This window comes from Dunckerocampus dactyliophorus, chromosome 16 (assembly GCF_027744805.1).
Source record: "Dunckerocampus dactyliophorus isolate RoL2022-P2 chromosome 16, RoL_Ddac_1.1, whole genome shotgun sequence".
NCBI classification, from domain to species: Eukaryota; Metazoa; Chordata; class Actinopteri; order Syngnathiformes; family Syngnathidae; genus Dunckerocampus; species Dunckerocampus dactyliophorus.
Window position 1 is genome coordinate 2536990 of NC_072834.1, and position 15074 is coordinate 2552063.

At 42.9% G+C, this 15074-nt stretch overlaps 1 protein-coding gene across 4 annotated transcripts; it reads right to left on the reverse strand.

Annotated features, from left to right (window-relative positions):
• Nucleotides 1-30: 30 nt before the first annotated feature.
• Nucleotides 31-13054, reverse strand: samsn1b (SAM domain, SH3 domain and nuclear localisation signals 1b). Of its 4 annotated transcripts, none has more exons than XM_054755608.1 (11): nt 12909-13054; nt 11001-11132; nt 7713-7845; nt 7061-7419; nt 6142-6219; nt 5932-6024; nt 4613-4748; nt 4198-4349; nt 3061-3264; nt 2822-2972; nt 31-1211 (listed from the first exon to the last, which is right to left on the reverse strand). In XM_054755608.1, the coding sequence occupies exons 1-11, from the start codon at nt 12930-12932 to the stop codon at nt 1036-1038; spliced, it is 1638 nt and encodes a 545-aa protein (XP_054611583.1). In that variant the 5' UTR covers nt 12933-13054; the 3' UTR covers nt 31-1035. The 4 variants fall into 4 exon arrangements, with proteins under 4 accessions (XP_054611583.1, XP_054611580.1, XP_054611581.1 ...); XM_054755605.1 differs by having other exon boundaries at nt 6091-6219; XM_054755606.1 differs by lacking the exon at nt 12909-13054 and adding an exon at nt 12534-12666 and having other exon boundaries at nt 6091-6219.
• Nucleotides 13055-15074: the final 2020 nt, after the last annotated feature.

Below are 15074 nucleotides of genomic sequence, written 5' to 3' on the forward strand. Positions count from 1 at the left end.
AAAAATAGTAGAAAGACGCCCATGACACATTTAGCATTTATTTTCCAAATGGTCTATTGTTGCAAGTGGATTCATTTGCTTTCAATGGAAACCAAAAAAATACGTTTGTAATTAGATTTCACTTTTCCGGTCTCCACAAACTATTGCTTAAAAAGACTTATTTACAAATGTATAACATTCTAACAGTCCTCAAGGGTGCAGTGCATCCCTGCCATTTAGCATTCACGCCACTGCAAATTTGCACATTTTTGGTAATCATTTGTTTTCTCTGAAAATACAGTTTTTTTCACAGAAAACACATTTCATTCACCATAAGTCGGTAATAATTTCTAAACATGCGATAATACGGGTAAATACAGCACACATGTACCAGCTCACAGCTTTTACATGTTTATGATTCGTTGTTCTTCGTCAAGCGTTGAGATTTGCGGTTTGTTCTCCGGTCCTTGAACACACCATAGTTGTGTGCTATAAGATGCAAAAGTTTGTTTGGCTATGGAAGCTCTAGCTTTGGCAGTCAATCCACTCTCAAATCTTGTAGTGAGGATTACAACAGGCAAGCAGTGTGGATGACGTCAATGCAGCTTCTCTAGCCTGCTTGCCTCTAGCCAGGCTAAAGGCTATGCCGTGACTCAGTCCCATCTATTCATTGATCAGCTTACATTATCATTCATTAGTGGCGAATACCTGTACAATTCATACTTTAAATGTGTTTAAAAAGTATGTGAGGCATATTTAGAGCTTAAACCTTGATTGTGTTGTGCGTGAATTATGGCAATCAAAGAGACAAGGGGAGGGTTCTGGAGCTGAATCTATAGTAATAATTCCAGCAGTCACCTTTATTGCAACTGTTGGCCCAAAATTGGAAGAGAACATCAAGCTAGCTGGAGGGTTTGGAGTCGGGAGTGTGTGGAAAAACGGGACATTTTTATGGGCGTCAGTAGCTTTCGCCAAAAGCGGCGGTCTAATGTAGTTGAAATAGTCAAAGCTCAACATGAGCATTGTTCAATTCAAAAAGTCATGTGACATATCGTGTCATGAAGCTGTCATCTCAGCAGGTTGAAGGTGTTCGGGAGAATGATGGTCTGTGACCTCGCTGTCAGATGGCATGTGGCAACCCGAGTCTCTCGGGCAGTTCTTCATGTCTGCCTTCATGTGCTCACCGCGGGTCTCGGCCTCTTCATTGGACGCCTTCTCCGAGTGACAATTAGCTGAGGAGAAAAAAGGAGTGTGTTGCATTCTTTCACACTGACGAGCGACTATAAAGAGTGGTGTCAAAAAGTGTTTGCCTCCTTCCTGATTTCATATTTTTTTTGCATGTTTGTCACACTTAAATATTTCAGATCATCAAACCATTTTAAATATTAGCCAAGGACAACACAACTGAACACAAATTGCAGTTTTTAAATGAAACGTTTTGTTATTGAAAATCCAAACCTACATGGCCCTGTGTGAAAAAGTGAGTCCCCCCCCCTTTTAAAACATTACTGAGATTAATTGAGATCTATCAGTGTGGAAAAGGTTGTGAAGCCATTTGTAAAGGTTTGGGACTCCAGCAAACCACAGTGAAAACATGGAGCAGTGGTGAACCTTCCCAGGGGTGGGTTTCAACCAAAATTAGCCAAAGTACGCAGCGACAACTCATCCAAGAGGTCACAAAAGACCCCACAACAACTTGCGTCAGTTAAGGCCAGTGTTCATGACTCCACCGTAAGAAAGACACTGGGCAAAAACGGCCTGCATGGCAGAGTTCCAAGACCACTGCTGAACAAAAACAACATTAAGGCTTGTCGCAATTTTGCCAGAAAACATCTTGATGATCCCCAAGACCTTCTTGGGGAAAATACTCTGTGGTCTGACGAGACAAAAGCCAAACTTTTTGGAAGGTGCGTGTCCCATTACATCTGGTGTAGAAGTAACGCTGCATTGCAGTAAATCATCCTACCAACAGTAAAATATGGTGGTGGTAGTGTGATGGTCTGGGGCTGTTTTGCTGCTTCAGAACCTGGAAGACTTGCTGTGATAAATGGAACCATGGGTTGGTGACCATGGAACCTCTGTTGGTGACCTCAAGCTGAAACCAACTCGGGTTCTGCAGCAGGACAATGATCCAAAACACAACAGCAAGTCCACCTCTGAATGGTTGAAGACTTTGGAGTGGCCTAGTCCAAGTCCTGACCTGAATCCTACTGAGATGCTGTGGCATGACCTTAAAAAGGCGCTTCAGGATGGCAAACATCACACTACACATCACACTAAGCTTTTGTTCCTGCTAATTAAGGCTAAATCTGAGTAGACCCACCTCCACAGTCGTGTCCACCCCCTCACTTTTTGGGTTGAGGTGGAGTCCACCTGCACTGATTACGAGTCAATCAGAAGTTCAACAACACAGAGACAGACAACCTTTCACACTCACATCTATGCACAGACGATTCTGCAGTCTGTTGGGGCCTTCGGCGAAAAAGGCTCAGGGGGCCCCTTTGCCTAGGAGGCCCCCAACTGGGCTGGGGTCCCCAGCAGTTGACTGCCTTGCCTTTGCAGTAAAATATTTCTAGGAAATACTCTCTCCTAACGATCCGGTGAGCCTGACGTGCGCCTCCAAAAAAATCCACGCCAGTCAACGAGAGTTGTGGTTGCTCACGCTTGGGAAAACACCGCCCCTGGCGTTTTGGCAGACAATTGCAAGTCACAAGCTCAGTCCCCGCCGAAAAGCTATAACAGGATCAGGACGCCATCAGAAGGGTCGGTGAGGTGGCTAATCAGGCTCGACACGAGCGTAGGGAGAAGCCCCACGCAGAAAGAACCGACACTCGACACTCACAGCACAGTTGTCGCAAGGACTCGACGGCAGCCAGCAGACGACACCTGTGTTCTGGGTCAGACACTTTCAGCTTTGTCAGGTGATGCTCCCTCAGCCTCATCAAGTCATCCACTGTCTGGTAACCGTTCTGCTGAAGAGACGTCGAATATTCCTGCAAAGCAAGTGCAGAAGGTCTGCTCAGGCTGGATAACCATTTGTGTTGAAAAGTCTTCGATGTGACATGAAAAGATACCCCCTACCTCTAAATCGAGGTGCTTCAACACTTCATGGACAGTGGATCTACATCTCTGACTTGACATGTGGTTCTGGGCCTCCTTGTGTGTTTCTGGACCCGCCTCTGTTAAGTCCACGTAGATGAACTTGAAGTTGCCTATTCTGTTGTTCAACATGCCGGTCCATATTCCCATGGGGGGCTTGTGGATGATGTCAATCACGTCTCCCACCTGAATAACAACTTATGTTATATGAAAAGACGGCAGTCCCTCGCCACAATTAAGCATTTTCAAGCATAAAAATGGCTAAACTAAAATATGAACATAAGGCATTCAGAAGATGCATTCGAAGACGTTCTGAGGATATGTAGTTTTCTACACTGGTCACCAGGTGTCAGTATTGTCACTTTAATGTTTGGTGAGACACACAAGCACCAGATTTGATTGCCCGATGAAGAGACATTTGCTGCAGGTTTGAATTATTTAACAGACACAATCCTCTCAATTCCCAATTCTTAATCTTTTTTAATGAATGAATTAAGAATGAATTCATCTTCATTCTTAATTATCTTAATTAAGACACAATTATCTCAAAAGAGGCACAAAAAACAGCTAACCCCTATTAAAAACATGGGCTACTGTTGCGGCCGTAACCTACCCCAGGCTAAAACTCAACTCTGAACCCTACGTCACTTCCTGTCCGCCTCCCACTCAGCGCCGCTAGCGTCCCAGAACACATTTACAGCAACAAACAAGAGCATGAGTTTTATTTATGTCTTAAATGGCTTATTTTTGCGTATTATTTCAACTATATGGGGAAACACGAGTGGAAAGGTGACTATAGGGGTGTTACTTAATGTCTAGAGGGCTCTAACAATGTAAAAAAAAACATATTTAGATGGCCGTAAACAGGCTTTCTGTGCTTTAACTACAAAAATATTTGATTTATAATAAGGAATCCTACTTTGCAAAAATTCACTTATCACAGTCGGGTCTGGAACCAAGTAACCGCGATAAACGAGGGATTACATGTGGTTCTAAGTTATTTTCTTTTTTGAGAACTGATACTGTACACACTGTATCAGGCTATTTCCAATAACCTCAAAATAAAAATACAATAACACATTCATTCATATGTGTTCTTGTTTGCTTGTACTTGTTTACCTTAAGTTTGAGGGATTCGGTGTCATACGGACTTGGCACAAACTCCGTATGGACCCTCGCTCGGCCACAGAACTGTCTTGTGGACAAGACATCGTCTTCTAGCCTCAGACTGTCTCTGTTACTGGAACAGTACGACCCACTGGTGATGCCACCTGGCAAACAAGACGCATTTAAAGATGCAAAAGATGCTACTGGTCCTTGTCCAAACTGCTGGTTCTGATCGGTGTTTGATGGGACAACATGGTATTGGTATTGTACAAATGACTTACAAAGCTGTAAGTCCATTTTAAAAAAACTACAATGTCAAAGTTTTGGCACAGCAAGACTAGGGATGGGTATCAATACTTGGCTTTTGTGGCCCTAATGTTTGTTAGGCAGAGTGTCTGCACACAGTACGACAGCATGAGGCTGTTACTTGAGGAGCTCTGTCTGCTGTTGAGGCTGTAGAGGCTTTCCAGCGATGTGCTGGACAGCTTGTGTCCTTTCATGGGTTTCTTCCTGGCACCGAACTCTCTCTTCTCTTCTGCTTCTGTCGGTTTCTTGTCTCCATTCTGCAATGAAAACAAAACACACTTAAGTCGTGTGTTCACATGCAGCATGGAGTCTCAACGCAAAGACGTTGTATTTGACTAGTGGCGAAACAGCGTCCGAGCGTATGCTGGGAGGTGCAGGACGTCCAGTACTTAATCCGGTAAGAGTCGGGTTGCTTTATATAGCAAAGACCTAAGAGGTGTGCGCTGAGTTTAATCCCCATCATCCACAATAATGCAGTTTGCTGAGTCATGGTGCGTTTTGGACACTATGAACATGATGTTTCAGTGGATGGACCGTCTGGAGATGATATTGCAAATACTTGAAAATACATTTGTACAAATAATACAAATGCGTGTCGTTTTCTGAGACTTTTAGGCAGGTTTTCCCAGATCCTTCCCGGTCCGTGCAAGGGTCTGTTCCAGGGTGCATTTGCTGGCCAAACTCCTTCATGCCTGAGAATACTACGGCATCAACAGAATATCAGCAAAATAACCTATCCTGCCCGTTTCAGGGGCTTTTACGGTGGATGAATTGGATTCCAGTGGGGTACTACAGGACGTTTTAATGAAATACTCCATACATCTCAAGTTGATCTGCACTTTTCTCCTCTTGGCCGACATGCCCGGACTCTACAGCCTGCTCCGTGAGCACGCCTACCTCGTTGCAACTGGTCAGGGGTCGAGGCTCAGCTCCCATCCCCACACCCATGCCCAGCCACCACAGCTGCATAGAGACACGCCCCCTTCAACTGGTTACGTGCTAATGGCTATCAGCAAACAGTAAAGACGATTGGATATCGGATATAATATTGGAGAATCGGGCGTTTGTTCACGAAACATCTGTCCGTGAAGTGGTGAGAGCGGAGGAGCAGTGGTCTTGAGGTAACAAAAAAATCTTCCCATTGTTGCTGGACACAATTATTACATCCGGAACACATGTTCAGGAAAAACGGTACTGAAAAAAACACCAGCCTCATGATATGGTTGGTCCATCATGCAGAACACTTTCAACAAATTCATACGTCTGAAAAGTTGGAGAAGTTGGTAAAATTGTGACTCGTCATATTTTGAATTTCATTTCCAAGAGTTTTGTGTCTTTTCATGTGGCCTTGATTCTCATAAAGTCAGAATAATAAAAACGGAAATGACAACATTTTGCTTCTTCATAAGCAAGCTTTGTAAAGAATAAGACAGCTGCTACTTTTTGGTCGGCTGGGGTCTCAGTGGGCGTTGTGTCAGCTTCGGGTAAGTCCTCCGTCTGGTTCAGTTCGGAAGGAAGACACTTCTGTTCCAGCTGTCAACACAAAACACACTGTCAGAGGGCAAAACAAACACGTACGTACATGTACATGTACAGTACCGCCCATGCTGCTGTTTGAAGGACCTCCATTCCTGGATGATGTTCACCTACCAATGAGCCGGTTTCATATTGCAGTTTCATGAATGGCGACAGCTCCAAAGGCGTGCCCGATGTTCCAGATTTGGTCAACTGTTGAGCAAAAGGGAGGTTGAATGGTGTGTTTTGTGACAGATGATTATCGGTGTTTGTCAGATCTCATATTCGGTGTATGATTTCAGCCCAAACACGAAGTCACGCATCTTATTCCAACGTATCTTTTCACCATTTCTCACATCTGACTTAGTTTCTACAAGCGCCTCTCATGAGATAATGATTTAACGTACAAGGGATGGGTCATTTGCGAACAAAGCGGTGCTTCGAGCCGACTCTTTGAAGTGAACGAGATGTCGTTTATTTGTTGTCTTTTTGCCGGCCCATCTGGAAATGGATGGATGGATAGAAAAATCTGAGGAGCCGTTTGGGCGCAGAAAGAGCATGCTCTCTTTAGGGAGCCGAGCCGAAATAATTCCTTCCCTTAAAAGAATTGAAATTCCCATCACGATGACACACACATTTTTAAGAGTCATTAACGGGTAAGTATTTGTCTTTCATTCATTTTCTGTAGCGCTTGTCCTCAGTTGAAGCACGGGTGAGTTGTTATCTATCCCAGTAAACTCTGGAAGACAGTACACTGAGTATGCAAAGTCAGAAATCTAAAAACATGTATTAGAACTTCTTCGACTTGTACGTGGCACAAGTCCGATTACCTGGAAGTCGACCAATCAATGAACTGGTGTTTAAAGGGGCTCTAGCCTGCTCATTTCAGGAGCTTTTGAAGTGATATGATCCCAGTGGGACTTGTTAGTAAACATCTTTTAATCAAATACTCCAGTTGGGTAAATCTGCATTCCTCTCCTCTTGGCCTAAACGCTAGGATTCTGCAGCGATTGGTCAGGTAACGTTTTGTACACATCGAGACTGGAAATCTTACTTTGTCTTCTGTGGTTTGGTCGGCCGTTTTGCGAGCAGAAAGATGAGATTCTTTTCTGTCCAGTTCTTGAATCAAACTCTCAAAACGCTCCCACTCCGTTGCCTGAGGAGGCAACAAGTTGCCAGCACAGACCCACAAGTCATGACCAGGCTGGTGGCAAGTGTGGTAGAAGGGCGACCAAGGTCGAGAACAGTCAGTCGGGGTCCAAGCTCTGTCCTTCTTTCCGTCGTCATGGAGGCTTTTGACTTCTTGTTGCCGCATCTGCTCATCACTTTTAGAGGACGTCTTCTCTGTCTTCTTGCCAAGGCCGATACAGGTCAGCACTGGTTGGCTGGTGCTTAACACGTCTGTCAAATGACCTGGAATGAGCACATAACAGTAACCACCATCAAAACGAGCACAGTATTTTGCAAAAGAGTACTTTAGACGTATTCTTCCAGCAATACTGTAGTGACTATGCATAGACACCATGGAGACCTTCAACAATCACCTTTAGCAGGCTACTTCCTGGTTCATGGGGACGAACAAATGGCCATTATGATTTTGGGGGGTGAACACAGACCATTGATATCATTCACTGCACAATACCAGCTGGGTTTACCACCTGAAAACAGTACTGCTCCAATGGTAGTAGGAAACTGAAAATACTCACCCCTGGTAGACTGGTTCTTTCCTTTTCCAGAAACATTCCGATGCCCGTTTTTTGCTTGCAGCCAAGTGTGCAACAACTTTAGTCTTCCTGCTGATGGAGGCATCTGTTCTTTCTCATCAGCACTTTTACCGCCCTGTGATATCAAAAGATGAAGCCAGTTACACCCAACTGTTGTGTTAAATATCCGACACAGTTGAGGGAGATGCTGTTTGGCGCTCGCTAGATTGCGGTTCGAACACCGCTCCGTCGCGGTTTTTCACAAAATAACCAATTAATAAACTAGAAAAGCACTCGGAGAGCGCAGACCTCCCCCAAGCCCCATAGCTCCCGCCATATTGTGATTTACACCACAAATGGTCTTATCTCGCAATGTTAAAGAATCATGTTAAGAAAATTCCTGGATCCAGACGGTGATCCGGATCACCCGCAAAATTTAATCAGTTCTTCCATATTCCATATCCTGAAAATTTCATCCAAATCCATTCAGAACCTTTTAAGTTTTTTTTTTTTTTTAACACATGTGAACAGACAAACAAAAACATAACCTCCTTGGCGGAGGTAATAATCGCTGTTTCGTGATTGACTGTGGCCTATTATTAGTCAAAATATGCATATTAAAGCAAATTGTACATATTTTTTGACCCAAATGAAGCATTTTCAAGCATAAAAACAGCTAAATGAACAAATACAAATACAGTTTAAGCCATTAAGACCAACATTCCACTTGTGAAAGTACATTGGTCACGAGGTGTCACTAGAAATTGTTTGGTGAGACGAGCACCGGACTTGAACAACGGCTTGAACAACCAGACTACGTCACAGCAGGCACAAGGATAATACAGTCGCAACATAATGATAACACGGGTTACTGTTGCGGCAAAAACACTCTGAACTCCTGACGTCACTTTCGGTCCGCCATCGATTCTGCCCCCCTACAAGGCAAACTGTCTCAAATGACTTATTGTCTGTGATTATATACGCTATTTTGGGTAATACGAATGGAAACTGTGACTATATGTGTGTATTTCATGTCTAGATGGTTTCAATAATGTTAATAAAAAAAACATATTTCGAAGATTCTAAACAGGTTTTCTATACAATATACAATATACAAATTTCTTTACAATAATAATAACAATAACTATGAAAATATTACATTTATTTATATTGAATCCTACCTACTTTGTGGAAATTCACTTAGTGCGGTCGGGTCTACGACAAATGAGGGATTACTGTATTATGAAAGAACTAATGAGGAACTAATGACTCAGGCACATAAATTTACACTAGTTACTGAGGAACTAATGAAGAACTAATGAGGAACTAATGACTAAGGCACATAAATTTACACTAGTTACTGAGGAACTAATGAAGAACTAATGAGGAACTAATGACTAAGGCACATAAATTTACACTAGTTAATGAGGAACTAATGAGGAACTAATGACTAAAGCACATAAATTTACACTAGTTACTGAGGAACTAATGAAGAACTAATGAGGAGCTAATTACTAAGGCACATAAATTTACACTAGTTACTGAGGAACTAATGAGGAACTAATGAGGAACTAATATGACTCAGGCACATAAATTTACACTAGTTACTGAGGAACTAATGAGGAACTAATGACTAAGGCACATACATTTACACTAGTTACTGAGGAACTAATGAAGAACTAATGAGGAACTAATGACGAAGGCACATACATTTAAAGTAGTTACTGAGGAACTGGTTAGGGTTAGGTAGGTTTGTTCCACATGAACTACTGTAATTTTGTGTACCTTATTGTAAAGTGTTACCATTAATTCACATAATAAGATCATGTGTTACCAAAGTTATACGTGTAAACTATGTATGATCATGTAAACCTGATGAAAATGATGTTTTTGTAGCTGTGTGAGGTAGTAGCGAGCCAGGGTTTATAAAGAAGATTATAAAGCAGATTAAAGTGGCTCTGATCTGGCTGACAGTCGACCTCGCTCACGTTCTCTTGCGTGTCTCCTTCACCTTGCCCCGCCGCAATTAAATCATCAGATAAAAGACCTAAAAGTGATATTTTTAGTTTCCAGTATAGATATTAGATATAGCTGGATCGGCAAAGACAAAAAAGTGACGTCACGGTCGCTCACATGCCCCGACACATGCCCCTACACGTGCACCAACATCGGCGTACGCCTGCTACGTGCACGCTTGGCACAGACAATGTGGTCACGGGATTACGTGAGACTAAAGGGACTACCTGTGTCTCCTGGGAGATTGGCTGTGACGAAATGGGACTTTTATCTCCTGGCTACCCCCTCATAATGGAAAAATGCAAGTGAAAGGTTGTTGGTTTGATCCCCAGGCCTTTGATGACCATTTATCATTTCATTTAAGGCTACGGTGGCTTGGTATCCTCTGTGACTTTAATTAAATACTGTTGGTGCTTCTTTTCTTGTTGCTCAGTCAGCAAATTACATTCAAAAGAGGAAAAGGATGCAGTGTGGCAGATGCCAAAAGCACAAACTGTAATACAGTTGGTCCTTGGTCTATGTACGAGTTTTAGTGTAAGTAAACGTATACCAAAATGAACTCATGAAGGATGTGTAAAGTACAGTAATACAAATCTTTAATGAAGGAATTCAATGAAACAACTCCTTACTTTTATCCCTGTGGTTGTCTTGCACACTGGAAGGGGCGTTGCAAAGGAGGGAGATACAACCTATTTGGGACGAGGGTTCGGAATAGGTTTCGAGACTACTATGCTGCTCGGTTATGACAGACCATTTGATAGGAACAGATCCTTTCACGTGTTCGAGAATACCATCTTTGTCCTTCGTGATGGTCGCGGCGTTTGAGCGCCATGCAGCCAATGTTGATCGCTCCGCTCAGCATGTTACGGTAATGAATTTCACTTCACTGTTACACTTTCACGTTCTTTTTCTTTGGCGCACCGTACGTCACCCTGGAAAGGCCGTCTCCGTAGACAGGAGGAGGCTTGCACCATCACCATGTCCTGACATCTCTCCCCCAATGATTGTCTCACTCCACAGGAAGCGTGGAACTACTGTTATGCAAAACGGTCGTTCATCAGCCACACCTTGCAACAACTACAACAACAATATTGTGGGGGGGGGGGACACACCCACCAGGGACATAAACAGGGAAACTCCACAGCTAAAAAAAAAATGTGAATGCTTTTAACAAACAGGAAGTTGCTTTGAATGAAGCTTTGCGGATTACCACGACCTGGATGACTGACAACCCACACAGACATTGATTCCTATGATAGATGATCATAAACTTACATCAGTAATGTTTGCCTCTGAGCCAGTCCGCTGAGGTCGCCGCCTAAGAAGAGGGCTACACTGGTGCTTGGGTAACGCCTCCTTCACTGATGGACTGTCGGGTGGTTCATATATGCTCTCTGTGGAGCCATCCTAGATCAAAACACAAGAAGTTCAAACGCATTCAACTCATCGCCTCAACTTCACCCTCTTATTAAATCCCAGTCTTTCCCATACGTTCATTTATTTGCGGTGGCCCCCACTGGGGTCAGTGTTGCTAACTTTGTCTTGACTTTGTCGCTATATTGAGCGGGTAACCGGACCTCCCTGGATGACGTTTTCCAAAAAATCTAGTGAAGAAACTTGGTGGCTCTGACATGAAAGCATGCATCGCTCTTAAAAACACAGGCAGGTCCATCCTGTTGTGACATAAAAAAAAAAAAAACAACCAAAGAAGGGACAGAAGAAAGATCATTCGTAGTTCTAAACATACATTTCATAGTTTTTCTCACTTTGGGCTGATGCCTCAAGGCCAATTATGCAAATTTTTCGTCATTAGGTCATCCTGCAACTGTGAGGTATTTTTTGATGTCAGTGACTCCAGTGTTGAAAATTAATTCCGAGACTTGCATTTCCATCCCTGTCGCATGCACCGCCTCGTCATAAACCAGTTTGGTATTTCTTTGCATAATCCTGCAAGCTTTAAGTGGTCACACTTTACAATAAAGGTACACAAAAATACAGTAGTTACTGAGGAACTAATGAGTAGAGTGGTTACTGAGGAACTAATGAGTAGAGTAGTTACTGAGGAACTAATGAGTAGAGTAGTTACTGAGGAACTAATGAGTAGAGTGGTTACTGAGGAACTAATGAGTAGAGTAGTTACTGAGGAACTAATGAGTAGAGTGGTTACTGAGGAACTAATGAGTAGAGTGGTTACTGAGGAACTAATGAAGAACTAATGAGTAACTAATGAGTAGTGGTTAGGGTTAGGTAGGTTTGTTCCTCATTAACTGCTGTAATTTTGTGTACCTTATTACAAAGTGTTACCCTTTTAGTTGTACTACAATTTCTTGACTTGCACGTCTTGAATAAACTGCGTACGAAGGCAAAATTACTGAAATGCTGTCAGAAAAAAGTCATTGACGCAATGCAAGACCAATTTTTCTTAGGTTTTGTTTTTAGTTTTGCTTTGTTGCCTGCTGTGTTTATGAACCCCGGGCTACAGGTGAGGCCACTTTTAAAGCGAGTTGTGTTCCCTTAAGTGTCTTTTGGCTAATTCAGACGAGGAGATTATATCTGACAGGCTGATGTTATGACAGTTTAATGTCTTAAGACATGTTGGAAAGTGTTGGACCTGTGGGTTATACCACATATACAGCGGGGAAAATACTATAAGTACTTGATGCCCTGCTGATTTTTCAAGTTTACCCCCTTGCAAGGGTATGAACAGTCATCCATTTTTATGGTACAGCAGATTTATTGTTACAGAGATAGAATGACAAAAAAACAACCATAAAGCCATGAACTAAAACTTAATCTGTATTATGTTACCTTCTTCATCAAAGATGATTAAAGCATTGCCTTGCCGGGATCTGTCTCTAGTGTCACAACTCTGGAAGAACCGCGATCCATTCTTCACTGATCCCGAGTCACCGACACATGGATGCTTTGATCGGGCGCTCGATTCCGTAGAAAGATACGCACGCAGGCAAGCAGGCTAGTTTGTTCGGCGCACTGTCGTTAACCGAGACAGCGTACAAAAATCAAAGATAATCCTCGGAAAACTGAGGCGTACAAAAAACGAACACCAACGCTAGAATGTCAACAGCAGTCACATCAACAGTTTCCTCTGAGCAACAGCTCTTCGATACAGCAATGATTCCGTTCTCTATCGATGTACTTCATAGTAAAGAAGAGGAATCTTACCAGTGTGAAGCAAAAGAAGTTCATGCTTGAAGGCCTTTGTTAAAGACCATGGACGAGACCATGGACACAAAACACACCCTCACACATCCCAGTGAGGTAAAGGCTCGCACATGCAGCCCCAATGGCCTAATCCCAGTTTAAAATCCCTCCATAATCCAATAGCTGCAGTGAGCCGTCACTGTCCAACAAAGGCCACCGGTTTCTACCTGACAATAAACAACCGCACAGAAGAACTTTCTTCCAACGTGCGTCTGAAACGATTACAAGGATGGATAACAGAGGTTAAGCAATCACCAAGTGAGGTTCAATTTTGGGTGAAAGTGACCCACTTGGGCATGAGTTTTGACACCTGATAAACCTTCAATAATCTTTATCCTTATTGATGGTTGCTGCAGTCGATCAGTTGGGACCAATATTGGTGAGCATGTCTCCGTTCTCAGAGCTTTTTATGATGTTCATTTTCACTTCCATGGTATTAGCTTTCCTTTTCTTTGGCGCACTGCCGCTTGGGAGACATAACGAAGTTCATAACACACACCGTATTCTTCCGCCAAGTAAGCGAGTTCTCCAGCGAGTCTCGTGTTTAAGGACCAAAAGTGCGTTTTTCACTTATGGGCGCACGTTCGTAACCAGGAAACGCTGTAACACGGAATGTCGTAAAACAAGAACCCCCTGTACGCACATGTACATCATTCAAATAAAATAGAATTAGATTTAAAGTGAATTGTGTGTGTATTTTAGCTGAAAATGACACAATGTCCTTTGTGTGAGAGATTTCACAAATATATACATAGATTTCGATACATTCATTATTATTTTATATTTTGAGAAAAAGTTCTGTGTCCAAAATGATTCACTCTGTTAGCTCTGTTACTTTCAACATCCTGTTTTTCATTTTGCATTGTTACCTCCCACTCATTCTGCCCTGTGTTTCCTCCACACATGTCCTGGTTTCCAGTGTGAGGCCAAACAACGAGGCACACCTGCAGCCGCTTGCCAGTTAGTGCCCTTCTTAAGCGCGAGGCTGTAAGATGAGAGTTGCCGCTGCTTGGCCCCCCCCACTTGTGTATTTACACCAGTCGCTGATGATCCGGGAAGGTAACAGTTCACATAGAATTTGAATTGCCAAGATTAAAAGTTCCTTGTGGTCTGTGTGGTGTGCGTTTCCACAGCACCTCAAAGTTCAAGGTCATTTTTGGAAAGCACGCTGATGACATCCAGGCGAGTGGTACTGTATATTTGCACACTGATGCCATGGAAAAGGAAAAACATGTGCAAGTAAGTGAAATACAAAGTTAGTAAATTAGTACAAAACAATTCTTAGCTCATGTTTTCATACCTGTCAACATCTGCATTGGAAAATACGGGAATATAAAAAGAGAAGATGAAGACAAATAAGGGAAATCTTGTTTTACTACCACAAACTGGAGTTGAGAAGGTAGATACTTTATTTATCTACAAGAGAAATTCGCAGGGGGGCGAAGCTCCCCACCTTGTGTCTGCCTTGGCATCCACACCTCAGCAGGACCCCCCCCCCCTTTCTGCTTTGTCACGTTGCTCCTGCAGATGGCAGTCTAAACCCTTCCAATTCTCACCTGTCCATTGAGCTCACCTGTCTGTTGGGATCAATATTGGACTTTGGACATGATGTCACTCGTGTGTTTATTTAAATGTGTGAAACCAGCACCTTAGAAAGTATTACACTTGAGGGTTGGAAGAACGGGGCCTTGTTGTACACTACTAACATAAAAGACAGCCCGTCCAGCCACAGTTATTCTTCATGAATCACTATCATTCACTTTTGACAATGTATTGTACGATACTTATACGATGTCAAATGATATTAAATCCCATCTTCAGCCTTTACCTGCTGCTGCTGCTATGGGTGCAAGCTACTAAAAACAGAGAGGATCTCTGACCATGATCATCTTTAACATTGAACATCTCGGACATGGATCATCTCTGGCCATGAACATGTATGAATCTCTGACATTGAGCATCTCTGGCCATGAACATTTGTGACATTGAACATCTCTGATGTTGAACATGGTTTGGAATGGAATATTTGCCACTCTGTGGTAGCTGAGCACATTGCATCACTGCATCACTGACCATGAGCATCTCTGACCATGAACATCTCTGACGTTGAACGTCGCTGACGGTGAG

Coding starts and splice junctions, on each gene's coding strand:
- samsn1b (XM_054755605.1), bottom strand. CDS start 12,932: ATGAACTTCTTTTGCTTCACACTG. Junction 4,749..5,931: donor AGACCCCAGCCGACCAAAAA/GTAGCAGCTGTC, acceptor TTTTCATTGCAG/AATGGAGACAAGAAACCGAC. Junction 3,265..4,197: donor CCGAATCCCTCAAACTTAAG/GTAAACAAGTAC, acceptor GTTGTTATTCAG/GTGGGAGACGTGATTGACAT.